This window comes from Equus caballus, chromosome X (genome assembly GCF_041296265.1).
Source record: "Equus caballus isolate H_3958 breed thoroughbred chromosome X, TB-T2T, whole genome shotgun sequence".
NCBI lineage: Eukaryota > Metazoa > Chordata > Mammalia > Perissodactyla > Equidae > Equus > Equus caballus.
In genome coordinates, this window is record NC_091715.1 from 24322906 (window position 1) to 24336932 (window position 14027).

At 43.2% G+C, this 14027-nt stretch overlaps 1 protein-coding gene across 2 annotated transcripts; it reads right to left on the reverse strand.

The window, feature by feature from the left end:
- Positions 1-884: 884 nt before the first annotated feature.
- Positions 885-5985, reverse strand: NR0B1 (nuclear receptor subfamily 0 group B member 1). Of its 2 annotated transcripts, XM_070256573.1 has the most exons (3): positions 5264-5985; positions 4780-5119; positions 885-1468 (listed from the first exon to the last, which is right to left on the reverse strand). In XM_070256573.1, the coding sequence occupies exons 1-3, from the start codon at positions 5948-5950 to the stop codon at positions 1224-1226; spliced, it is 1272 nt and encodes a 423-aa protein (XP_070112674.1). In that variant the 5' UTR covers positions 5951-5985; the 3' UTR covers positions 885-1223. The 2 variants fall into 2 exon arrangements, with proteins under 2 accessions (XP_070112674.1, NP_001157331.1); NM_001163859.1 differs by having other exon boundaries at positions 1224-1468; positions 4780-5950.
- Between the last annotated feature and the right edge of the window lie 8042 nt (positions 5986-14027).

Consider the following 14027-nt stretch of genomic DNA (forward strand, 5'->3'; position numbering starts at 1 on the left):
TATTTGGAAATTTCAATTATATTGATCACTGCTTTGATATTAAGGTAGATATGAGACCTGCCACTAGTTTGTTATTTAAAGTGTTGATAAAGAAGCCCACATACTATACATTTTAAAATATTTTTAAAATTGAACATCTTTAATATATTTTGACATAATTGATTTCCTTTGTAATCCTAAGTATTTTACTTGCTGCATTATTTTGAGAGCTTCCTTCTGAGAAGATATCCATAGGATTCACCAGACTGCTGAAGGGGTCTGCACAAAAGACAGTTTGACTCCCTGCAATGGGTTATTACCCTGGACTAGATGTATAATCACTAACAGGCAATTTATTACCTATAAGTGAATAAACACTTAGTACCCTAAATTTTACCCAGAGACAAGGAATAACTAGTTCTATACATTACATTTAAAGGGGCAGCAGTAGCTAACAATAAAGTCACTGTGATTTCATGCCATGCTTGTTCAATGTGACAGTTACAATATATAATTGATCTAAAAGGTGAGATATAATCAAGGGTTTATCATGATATTGAGCTTTCTGGAACTAGAATGCCTCCTTCTAGAATCTAAGTTTCTTCTTGAACTTTATTGTGTACAGAAAAATCCCCAACCGAAACTCTGAAAACCTCCTACTTCACTTTCAGGTGCCTCTGTGATCACAGATTGCCACTTGACTCCACTTGGTACAAAGACAGTCTTCCATACAGCTGATGACAGTGGAAATGAAGATCAGGCCAAAACAACCCCCACCAACACTGGCATGTCATAATATTAAATGTCATGATGCCACCTACAGAGATAATTTTTGTTTATGTTGGCTAGGTTTTTAATATTTTTGAAGCCTTACTTAAACCCTGATAAAACTTCTTGCAATCAAGTTAATGGTTAACATCTTAACATTTATTATATCTTAATATTACAAATTTGATTTTAGCAGGTTCAAAAGAGAGGGTAGCTAAACTTGTGAAAATAGCTTATTAGTGTAGTATTCTGCTCTTAAAGTTGTACAGAGATATGTTACCTGTTGGCAAATGTTTCCCTTCACAACAAAACAATAGGGAACAGAGGATTTTCTAATTGTAACTAAAGTTTTTCTTTAATTGAATACAAAAATACTATGCATGTAAAAATAATAAGAAAGTTTATTTTACACTCTTCTGCCCACAGCTCCTTATCTTTCCTTCTTGGTGAACTGCACTTGTGTGACCCACATGCCTTCACAACTTCGCACAGAGCATTTCTAGCATCATATCATCCATGCTAACTGTGCCAATGATGGGCCTGAAGAACAGGTCAGCAATGACATTGGCATTGATGAATCTCAGCAGGAAGAGGGCACTGTGCAGCTCAGCGAATCTGGTCTGGTGCCCCCTGTGTGTCATCCTGATGTGTTCGGTGAGAATCTGCTGCGTTCCCCACTGAAGTCCCTGGATGTACTTCACGCACTTCAGGCCTGGCAGGTCTAGAGGAGAAAAAGGGAAAAAAATCTATTTGTTATAAACAGTTCACTGACAGGGTCCTTTGCTTGCTTTTAAATATAGCCATTTCTGCCCCTTCACAAATTAAACAAGCACTCAAGCTTCCTGGTTAAAAGGGCTTTCTAGAGAAAGGATAAAATGCAAAACTGGTTCTAAGTTTTCAGAAGCTACGCTTTCAAGAATGAAACATCATATAATCATTCTTATTTAATATTCACTGTTTGCATCCTCGCATTTAAAAACTGCTGGCTTGGAACCAAAAAATGCACACAATATGACAGAATATAGTTTAATGAATCATTGTTCCGGTTCACTATTTGTGCAAATATGAAGAAATACAAATTATTTCAAAAGTGAGTACTTTACCTTTTACCTATGGGAAACATACCATTGTATAATGACATGAAGTTTTGCCAGATGACAAATATTTTACCATCCTCCCTTGAATTTTCCACCATTATAATGATTATCCAACCAATGGTGGTAAACTTCATAGCCACAAACTGACTCACGAGTCTTATTTTAATTATTTGCCTGCAGGCTGATTTTAGTCTAGAGTCCCAAAATAATGTAAGAGATAACACTGGCCACTTAGCTCATTGTACCATTTCTGTATGGGCGTAGGTTTGAAAAAAAAATGATTCTAATGAGCACTGCAAAAGCCTCTTTTAAATATTATTTTAAAGTAAGGTCTTTGAAAGCATTGTCTTACAGCCATTAAAAGGTTAAAAAGTAAACATGAAAACATCATTGATTGCAACATGGTTCAAAGGTAACCTTTCAAATAGAGAAAGCATGACCTTCTTGCAGTACAGTGTAATACCCAAGTAAACTTGAATGAAATACAATGCAGGAAAGATTAAGTGCCTAGAGGTTTTACAAAGAAGATGGTAAGAGGAGGCTGCTTTTAAAAGTCCTTTGATCCTCCATGATAGTACTATTACTGTAAAGTTCTTTAACTTATATTTTAGTAATTACCAATTTACTTTTCTGTTTAAATGATGTCAATGATTGCAATCATTTTCCTACCCTTTTTCTACAAAATCCAACAAAAGTAATTTTAAAACACCATGCTAATCATCATAGAGTAGCATAACCAGTCGGGGCTCTTTAAAAAATAGTGGCAATAGGCAAGTCCTTCCTATTACAGGTAAATATCAAATCTGATAAAATGAGAAAGCAATATCTCCAATCCATATTCCAATTCCGATTACCCCAGTCCACGTTTAACATCCCCTACTACCCACAGCTCGTTGTTCAGGGTCGAGACCCACTTTTCTTGTGTTTGAATTCCAGTGATGAGGGTAAGAAGAGACTTTCATGAAACTCCACCAGAAATCTGAAGTTCCTCCACGTCTAAATTCATGGCTCGTTAAAATTTCATCTTGTGAACTTCACATCACTTTTCTCTGCTTTCATACCACACCCCTCCTTTCCTACCCCCCCAAAAGTGGCTTACCCTCTCCCAAAAAAGACTTGCCTTCATAGTAAATTCAGAAAAGAGAAACGGTGGATAGATGGACTCCACAGTAAAAGAAGAAAAATATTTGAAGATCAGGTGATACAAAAGGATAAACAGCAAAGAAAGGCCACACACTTAGCAGGCATTACTTTTCCCCAAATGCAGATGCGTTTGTGTTTAAAATACACTGATTTTAGCTGATTAAATACACTGATTAGCTGGTTAAACTCATATTGAGAGAGGATTCAGAAAACCAGAGGGAGAATAAGGGAAATTGTGTGTGTGTGTGTGTGTGTGTGTGACAAAAGGATGCAAAATGGTAGAGGAAAACAGGGAAACTGTAATGTAAACGTCTGGAAGCCGAGCCCCTGTCTCACCTTTGTATTCCGCTGGAACAAGGCACATGATAGATGTTTAACAACACTGAAGGAGCAAGAAAACACTGTTTTCCAAATAAGCTTAAGAACCACGTAGGGCACTTATTATGAGAGCAGATTTGCAGACCCTGGACCAGAGCTACTGAATCAGAATCTCTAGAGAAGGGTCCTGGAGAGACCTTGAACACGCCCCCCAAGTGTTTCTCATGCACAGACAAGTTTGGAGAACAATGATACAAGCAAAAGGTGACCTATAATGATCACTGGGATGAGCTGAGGTCTCTAGGTCCTAAAATGTGAGATCTGACTGAATTATTATCCCACTAAATACAGCTCTATACCCCTTCAAAAAATGGTAGGCAGGAGGCAAGGACACAACCTGAGACTCCTGGTGTCAGGAAAAAAGGATGTAGAGGGAGCATTATAAAATCTATCCCAACTCAAGCTGCCTGGAAACTTCCTGCCCACTTGTGCCCCTTTTGGAAGGATTCTGGTTGAAGAAGACTCTAGTTGTAGGACACACTCAAGACTAGGTGTTGGACTATCCAGAGAGATGTTCTTCTATGATTTGGTTGCTCTGTATGGGGTAGAGTGTCCAGCACTCAACAGACAACCTGAAAGTGTGGCACATCAGACTTCCCATTGGACCAAGGAGATAGGAAACCCACGCTCCACAACTCACTGGCCATTTATTGTAGAGTAAGGTCACTTGGGACTAGGGTACCTAACCTGCAAATGGGGTGGAGGAAAGGCGGCGGGCAGAGGGGGTAGATTAAGTCTCCAAGGCCTCTTCAAGCTCTAAAATACAGTGCTCCTGCTCCGAGTCCCTAGTGTGTTTTTTTCCTGCCCCTTTGCTAGCCTGATACTCAGACACTTGGAGGATAAGATAGTCCAGCTGCTTAGGACCATAAACATGACCATTCAGAGGCAGATCCATGAAACACTAAGTCCAGTGTCCTCTTTGACACTGTCCCCAGAGGATGGTCTCTCTCTGAGTCCTTAACAAATGTTTCCTTTCTTGCCAGCCCGAACAGATTTCCTCCAACAAAAAGGTTCTCGTAAATTTCAGAACTGGGTTTCAGAAAGATGTTGCAGAATTTGCAGTGAACACAAACTTTATTTAAAGCTATGCTACTGGATTAAAAGGCTAGAGGAGAAGGAAGAGTCACGTCCCTTGAAAGCACAAACTTTTCTGTAGTAACAGAAAGGTCTAGAGAGGTAAGGACAAACTTCAACAGACAACCCCCTTCCTCTTGGCTGAGTTTCTGGCAGCAGCCCACCCACGAGAAGTGGTTTCTGGAGCTCTCCTAACTCTGCTGAGTTAGTCGCGATTTTTCACTTGTGCCCCTGTAGTCCCCTGACCACTGAAAACTTTTCAGTGCCTGTGCCCAGAGTAGGCACTGCCCAATGCTTTTCTGACCAGAGAAAATCCAGAGCCCAAGGCTAACCCCCTTACCCGGGTTAAAGAGCACGGTCCCCTTGAGGTAGGCATACTCCTTGGTACTGATGTCCAGGCTCCAGCACCTGGCAAGGAAGCCCTTGATGGCTTGGATCTGAGCAGCCGACAGCAAATGGTCGGCCTCTGGCGGCGATACCAAGCGTGGCTGCAGCGTGGGCAGGGGCGGCGGCTCGTCGCTCACCGTCTCCCGCCGCCTGGTGGTGAGGATCCTCTGCAGCAGGCTGGGCTCCGAGGTCTCCACCGTCTCGAAGTTCAAGCGGTCCTGGGCCAGCTCCAGCATGAGCAGCGGCGCCCAGCAGCTGCGCACCAGCACCAGCTGCTGGTCCAAGGGCAGCACCTGGAAGCAGGGTAAGTACTTGACGAAGCGCATCGTCTTCAACAGGCCCGCGGAGGCTGCCTCGCAGACCACCTGTGGACTCTTGAGGGCCACTCGCCGCTGCGCGCCACAGAAAGGGTCCCGCCAGGGGGCCCCCTGCTGCACCTCTGAAGCCGCCTGAGTTTGCTTTGCACTCGTGGGCATGTTGTAGAGGATGCTGCCCGGCCGCGAGTGGTCTTCACCGTGAAAGCCACAGCGGTACAGGAGCGCCACTGCTCTCCCTCCCGGCTGCTCCTCTCTGTCCCCCAGCCTCTGCGCGCTGTAGGAACGGTCCCACCACACGCCCCTCGGCCGCGCCTCCGGAGCTTCCGGAGCCACGTGCGTTTGCTTTGCGCTGGTGAGCAAGCTGTAGAGGATGCTGCCCTGCCGTGGGTGGTCTTCACCGCAAAAGCAGCAGCGGTACAGGAGCGACATGGGCCGCCCACCCTGCAGCCCCTCTCTGCCCACCGGGGGCTCTGCGCCGCACGAGCAACCCCAGCACGAGCCCCCCAGAGGTGCCTTGGGCGCCTCCGGAGCCTCACGCATTTGTTTTGCGCTCGTGAGCATGTTGTAGAGGATACTGCCCTGCCGCGGGTGGTCTTCACCGCAGAAGCAGCAGCGGTACAGGAGCGCCACTGCCCGCCCACCCGGCAGCCCCTGTCTGCCCACTGAGGGCTCCGCACCGCAGGAGCAGCCCCAGCACGGGCTTCTCAGCTGCGCCTCGGGCGCCTCTGGAGCTGCGTGCGTTTGCTTAGCGCTCATGAGCATGTTGTAGAGGATGCTGCCCTGCCACTGGTGGTCCTCGCCCGCCATGGCCCGAGGTGCCGGTAGCCTGGCTCTGTCCAGCGGCCGGCGCCTGGGATTTATTTATACCGAGCGCGCACGCACGCGCGTCGGCCGTCTCTGGCTGGGCAAGGGCTCGCGGAGGGGGGCGCGGCGCTGCGCTCCGGAGTATATGTCCGTGACCTCGGCGGTTCAGAAGGAGCAGATGCTCCTTAAAGGTTGGAAAGGAAAGAGGAACGAAGGCATGGGAGCTCTTGCACACTTCCCTCCTTCCTCTCATTACACCCTTCCCTGCCTCTGGAAGAGTGAGAGCAGAGCTGAGGGAGCAGGTATTTGGGGCACTGTTCCAACTCTTGCCGCTGAACCCTGGCTTCTCATTTGCTCCCTTTATTGGGAGGGCAGGAGTGCTTAAAAGAGAAAAAATCTATTTCTATGCCATCTTCGCAAACTTTCATTAAATGATCAAACTTTGTATGACATATTTTATATATGGAAGGAGAGATCCCGTTTTCAGGGACCTTGAAAAATATAAACCATGGACTAGCAGTATCAGCATCATATGGGAACTTGGTAGAAATGCTCAATCTCAGCCCCCAACTAAACTTTCTGACTCTGAATCTGCATTTTAACAAGATCCCCAGGGGATTTGCGTGCACCTTAAATTTTGAACAGCACTGATCTAAAGATGCTATCATAAGCGTTTTGTTGAATGCAATTAATATGTTTGAGCGCCTGCTCTGTCCTAGATGCTGTGTTAGAGAGCTGGGGGCAGTGACCAGGATGTAAAAGTGGCTAATATCTGGGAATATAATCATCACAAAGGACTAAATAGTTGCTACAGTGAAAACTTTGGATTCTTCTAGAAGTATTGCATTGGATAGATGTGTAATTAACATTTCGTCTCCCACCGTTCCTAAACCAATGATGAGAAACACGGGTTTCAGAAAGCCTAGATCCTTTGGTCCTCACTTGCCACACAGCTTCCCTCCTGGGGTTCCCACATCGCCCCCTGCCCCTTGTGTAACAAGCTGATTGTTTCACCAACCAGCTGGGTAACTTCAAAATCACAACCCTTTAGTCCTCAAATTCCTCATCTCTAAAATGGAAGGTTTACTTAGTGATCTCTTGCATCCAGGACTGAAGACACAGAGCAAAGAAGGGGACTGGTGTATACGAGCTGGTGTAGGATCCTCTTTCTCGTGTTTTAATTTCTCTGGGACCTGGATTTCTGAGTATAAGAGGAAAACCTAGAAGACACTTATTTTGCATTCAGCAGGAAATTTTATTCTTCCTGTGAGAGGCCCTATAACAGTGGTTAAATCTTTGGCACTGGCACTAGATTGCCTCAATTTTAATTCTGGCCCTGACACTATGTAGCTCTGTGGCCTTGGGCAATGCATTAGTTTCCTATTGCTGCTGTAACACATTACCACAAATTTAGTGGCTTAAGGCAACACAAATTTATTATGTTACAGTTCTCAAGGCCAGAAGTCTGAAATCAGTTTCACTGGGCTAAAATCAAGGTAAAATTCCTTCTGGAAGCTCTGGGAGAGAATGTATTTCCTTGCCTTTTCCGACTTCTAGAAGCTATCTGCATTCCTTGGCTCCTGGCCACATCACTCTGACCCCTGCTTTCATCTCCTTTCTGACTCAGATAATCCAGATCGCCCCATCTCATAATTCTTAATTAAATCACATCTGCAAAGTCCCTTTTGTCATGTAAGATAACATATTCACAGGTTCTGAGGATTAGGACATGGACATCATTGGGGAGCATTATTTAGCCTTTCACGGAAAAGTTACTTAAGCCACCTGTGCCTCAGTTTCCTGATTTGTAAAGTGTGGACAATAGTCTCTGTGAAGTAATCCTTGTTCATGAGTTAATTAACATAAAATGTTTGCTTGGTACACGATAAATGTTGGGTGTATCCGCTGTTATCCCCCCATCCCCATTTTTTTTTAAGATAACGTGGGATAACTTCAGGGTTAGGAGGTGATGCTACACCAGCACCACCATTATTCTCTCTCTCCCAAGGAAGCCCTCCCTCACCCTCCACCCAGAAGCTGCCTCATTTTTTTCTGCATGTCCACATTTCTTGGTCCAGACTCAAAACACTGGATGGGTCACCTGGTCCACAACAGTAATACATATTGGAAATGTTATCTGATTGTCCATTTCATCATTTGCCATTTCCAGTATTCAAGCTACTCTTTGGGTATTGTTATTGCTGCTTCAGCAATCTTCCTGCTTGATGAATATACCAAGCAGCCTAGCTGAAAAACCCAGCCTACCTCAGCCCCCACCTTAAGTTGCCAGTGCTAGTTACATTTTATGTTACCTTATTTTATTTCCTTCCTAGCACTTATCAGAAGCTGATGTGATTGATGTATTTAGTTATTTGATGCTTGTTGATTGTCTCCCCCCCCCCACTAGTTTAAAAGTCCCTTGAAGGCAAGGAATTGGTCACTCTGTATCCCAGCAACTAGAACAGTGTCTAGCATACAGTAGGTGCTCAAAAATACATTTGTCGACCAACTGTACTTTAGAGAGAGAGGAGAAGGCTGTATCTCCTACTCTCAACATAGAGGTCGTTATTGCTGCACTGATCCTGGAAGGAGGAGGTGTTAGCAGACCCCGTTGGACTCAGAGCTTTCTGGAGACCGTTTTTGATATACGGAGTGCTACAGGCACTGTGATTAAGTAACAGGAGAATTGAGTTAACAGTCAAAAGACATGGCTTTGAATTTGGGCTCTTCTACTCGAAAGAGGTAACATTGAACAAGTCATTTAACTTCAGTCTTCACACTTGTGAAATGGGGAAAAATTCTACAAAACAATATTAATACATACACCCTGTTCTACGTCCTTCAAGGGTTATTATTTTTTTTCTCTCAATATGGCCCTTTACAGAAACGTTTGCTGACCAATTCAGTATATCGAAAATATAAAGCAACTTGCATTTACATTCGTTCACTTTCTAATGATTTAGCATTGAGCAAAACATTTAACATTACATTAGCTTTTTCAGCTATGAAACCATAAAAAATGCTATAAACTATTTTAATATATGTACCCTAGCCCTATATAATTTAAAGGTTTTTCTAAAACTCTTTTGCCTTATCAACTATATTTTTAAAAATCCTAGTAACAAACTCATTTTTTGTGACTTTAATCATTCACACCTCACACATATTTGATGCCTTTGACTTTGACTTTCAGACATTGTCTCAAATTGAAACTTCAGTACAGTGCTGAGAACCATGAACTTGTAATATATTGGTTATAATTCCTGTTCTTTCCCAGGAGCAGAATCTTCCGATTTTCTTACTTGTGTTTTCCTTGAAGTTGTGACCTTCTATTCACAACTCCGAGCACTTTCTAGGTTCTTTGGATTGACTGTTTCTGAGGAGAGTTTGCCTGCTTGTCCTTCGCAAGTATTCATCCTTGGAACTGTCAGGAGAAAACTGACTTCATCTTTCCACTTTCTATTTTTTCCCTGAACAAATAGCTCCCGAGAAACAAAGTCATCCAAACACACCAGTGCAGAGATTTGCACCAAGCAATGCCAGCCTGCTGGTTGCTACGGGATTAGTGAAGACACAACCTTCTAAGGCAGGCACAGCTTATTCATTTGATTTGTCCCATGTCCTTAGACCACTGTGACAGCAAGACAAAAGGACACTCATCAACTGCACTTGTCATATGCTGAGTTTGTCCACAACTGCAATTTGGGTATTTACACTGAGTCATTGTTCGATGACCTTGGTCAGTTGGACACCTGCTCTGCAGAATCTATTATCTGTTCCAACTCAGGGTGGGAGTAAAGCTGCTCTGCCTGCCTGAATGCAACCTTCATCTTCAAAGTAATGCAGTTTTCTCTAAAGGATGTAGGAGTGAAGTACAGGTGGGGATGAAGCCGGGTAAAATTGTAAAACTAACCTTTGCACAGCAAGCTGCTCTTGACCTGGAAAGGCATGATGATCTGAAACCTGATATGAATTTTCAATCTGGGCTTAAAAGAGCTGCAATGCCTCAGAATTCAGTTCTTTGAGTAAATAGGTGACAGGGAGTAACAATAGTGTTTTCCTTATTTTTCAAGGTAAATGTTGGGTAAATACTATCATAGAAGAATAGTGGCTGATAAAATCCAAGAGATAGCCTCCCTATTTTTCCTTTCCAAGCCCCAGAATGTTTAAAGCTCTATTTATGGAAGAATTAGTAAGTTTTAGCTGCAGACTCATGAAACCCCTGAAGAAGATCAAGTCACCATTATTTATTTCCTTCAGATGAGCTACAAAGAAGGCAATCCGCTGCCTTAGGGGTCACATAGTTGCTGAACTGGAATAATGACTCTTATACGCATAGTAATTCTGAAATGTTCTAAAATCAACTTTCCAAGTCAGTCAAACAACCACTCCCTTCAAGGAAAAATGTTCATCAAATGAATTTATTTTACTGCATCTAGCAATTTTGAATCCACCCCAATACCAGATGTTGATTAAATTATCTAATTAATAAATTCAATGGGCTGACAGGTTTAAAAATGATTATCCCGTTGGTTGACAAACAATTAGAATTGATTTGACTGATCAGTTTGAAAATCATTGCTCCTTTGGTCCACATAGCTATGTCCCCTAATGGTGGTGGTAATTTTAGTTACACACTCCCCCTGTACTGGGGTCTGGAACTGTTGTAATATCTCCCTCCCAGGAAATTGCTTTCTTTTCTCGTCCAACTTTTCTTAGCAATGTACTTCCTACAATCATTATATCTAGAGTGCCTTGTACATTGCCTGGAAGATTAAAGACCTTCAACAAACACCTTCTTAATGAAACAATGAGTGAAAAGATTCTTCCACATCTACAGATTGTTTAATTTCACTAGGTTGCCCAACCTTCTCTTTTTTCCTGTGATTGTGTGGGTTTTAACAATTTTGCCAGCCCTGGTGGAAAGACGCTGGGTCCCTTCTGCCAGATACCAGCTACCTCTTTTAACCACTCTGATTTCTAGTTTGAAAATCTTGAAAATGAGAGTAAATATGTTATCTGTGTTTACCTCACAAGATTGCTAAATGTATGAAATGATTAATATCTCATGAATGTGAGTTATTACAATTAGATTGCAATTTCTTTAAGTCGAAGGCATCAGACTCTGTGAAGTGATATATTGCCCGACTAAATCAAATTTGTACATTTGAAATTCTCTGTACATGTACGTATCAAATGCATTTGAAATAAGGGATCCCGCAGTCAAGAATAAGTCATTCAAGTCTGGAGTTAAATGCATTTAACATTGGTAGTGCCATAAACCTAATTGCTTTCTCTGAGCCCATGATGACAAACATCTGAAGAACAAAAGATATGTGAATAGATGTAGCTAATTTTCTTTGCAACCGAGCCAAATGCTGGAGATGAAGAAAATCAAAACTTTTATTTCCAAACTGATGTTTTTGCTGTGATGAATGTGGCTGGATTGTTAAAAAGAAGCTGCCTTAGCTTGAGTTCTCTGAAGCAGGGCACTAGATGAGGATTGTGTGCATGTCTTGGGGAAGTGATCCCAGGAAGCCGTGGTGAGAGTACAGAAAAAGCGAAAATGGGAATGAAGGAGAGCCAATATCAAGGTGCATTACTGAGGTCACTGCTATGAGCAACAGGATTGATTCCACCAGGGCCTCCAGAGAAATATACAGAATGCCTCCCAGAACTGCCCACCCAAAGGAGTGACAGGGGTATTTATCCATTAGTTTCTATCCCTCAAGGTTGAATGTTGCCACCAAGTTTCCACCAATTTCCATGGTGTTGCAAAACACAGTTAGTATGAAAAAAGCCACAGCCTGCATGGAACTAACTGTCCACCCACTTGTACTTGGAGTCAGAGGTATGGACAAGAAGATACAAGGCAGGGAACCAGAGACACCTGAGAGAGAAGTTCATAGCCAATCATCCTTAACTTGCTGCCCTGAGGTCAGTCCCACCTGATATGGAGATTGGTTGAGGTGAAACAATAACTACCTCTGCACTCTTCTGCTGAACTCGTTCATATTTTTTTGTATGTGTGAGGAAGATTGGCACTGAGCTAATGTCTGTTGCCAATCTTCCTCTTTTTGCTTGGAAGGTTGTCCTTGAGCTAACATCTGTTAGCCAGTCGTCCTCTATTTTGTATGTGGGTTGCCACCACAGCATGGCGTGGTGAGCAGTATGTAGGTCTGTACCCACGATCCAAATCCACGAACCCCAGGCTGCCAAAGCGGAGCACACAAACCCAACCCCTGTGCCACTGGGCCAGACCCTGAGCTTGTTTGTCTTTGAACACCATGTTACCATTATGTCCCAAGACGTTCAATTCTTTAGATAAGTAAGGCCTGAATGGGGAAGCAGACAAGAACATTTACCCAGCATTGGATAATAATTTGTCCTGACTGAGTCTTTATTCAATAGTTTTACCAGCCACTCTCTTATAGACTGAAAAAACCCCACTATTTATCAGTAAAAGAACAAAATTTCACCAGATAGCCACAACTTTTTTTTTCCGAGGAAGATTAGCCCTGAGCTAACATCCACTGCCAATCCTTTTACTAAGGAAGGTTATCACTGAGCTAACATCCGTGCCCGTCTTCCTCTACTTTATATGTGGGACGCCTGCAACAGCATGGCTTGATAAGCGGTGCGTAGGTCCATGCCTGGATCCAAACTGGCAAACTCTAGGCCACCGAAATGGAGCTTGTGAACTTAACCACTATGCCACCAGGGTGGCCCCATGGTGGCCACAACTTTTTGCAAAAGTAGAGGTTGTAGCATTACATGCATCTTTTGGGTATTTCTAAATACTTTGTCATTATCCACAGGTTCTTAAGATTTTTCAACCTATTCAAAGAATTTTAATCAAAACCAGAAACTTCACATAGGCCTCCTCTTGAGGCTGGAGGCATGGCTGGATCCAGGTACTCAAACTGTGTTGGTAGGACATGTTTCTTGAGGCCTTCTGACCTCTCCTTCTGGTGTGAGTTATCCTTGATTCATATTCTGCAACCAACCCAATAGCCAATTTTGTCAACTCTACCTTTGAAATGTGTCTCAAATCCAACACTATACCCTGGCTCAAGCCACCATCTTGTCTGACCTCAGCTCCTGCAATAACCTCCTCCCTGGTCTCCTGCTTCCATTCATTCTCTGCCTACAGCTAGTTCTCCCAATAAAGAGTGATACTTAAAGATAAGTGAGATTGTATACCTTTCCATCACACCTATAAAAGTCTAGTATGGGCCCTTGCTTTTAAAATCTTACAGGATCTGCTCCTGGTTCTCTCTCCAACTCCCATCCTTCACTCATTGTGCACTAGCTACATGGCCTCCTTGATATTCCACAAACCTGCAGCCTCCGTCATTTGGACTGTTGCACCTCCTCCTGCAGATAATCACGTGGCTCATTCTTTTTAACTTCCTTTAGGCTTTGCTCAACTGTCACGTCCTCAGAGAGGCCCTCCTGCTTGACCTCCCTGTCTAAAATAGCACCTCTGCCCCTCTTCTTCCTTGTTGCCTGCTTTACATTTTTTCTTGGCCTTTATCATTGTACATAGATATTTATTAGATTATTTGTTTATTGTTTGCCTATTCCATGAGAATATATATTCTGTAACAGTAGAGACTGAGGCATTCACTCCTATGTCCCTAGCACCAGGAGCAGTGCCTGGAATGTGGTAAGTGATGAAAAACATGGACTGGTTATTCTCGGGTTCACTGTCCCTAGATGCTTGTGTGGAATTTCTTTTCATTCTCCTGTTGACTGAGCAAACTACATCGTGGACAGTTCCTTAATTGACCACCTGAACAACTATCCAGCAACCCGCTCCTGCTCTCCATGCCTGGTCTCTCTGCTTTGGGAGCCTCTTTTCAGGGCTCTGCCAGGTAGAAAATGCCTACCTTTTCAGTAGCTTTTTCCTGTATATTTTCTGGGTCATGTTTTCCTCTGCCCTGGTTTATCGATCAACGTAACTACATCTCCCTTCCATCTTCCAAAAATCTACCCAAACCTCTGTCCCATAGATTGTTTCCTTCTCAAAGCTATAATGTATTTATCTCAGCTGTGCCATTTACTCTGTCATTTCAAC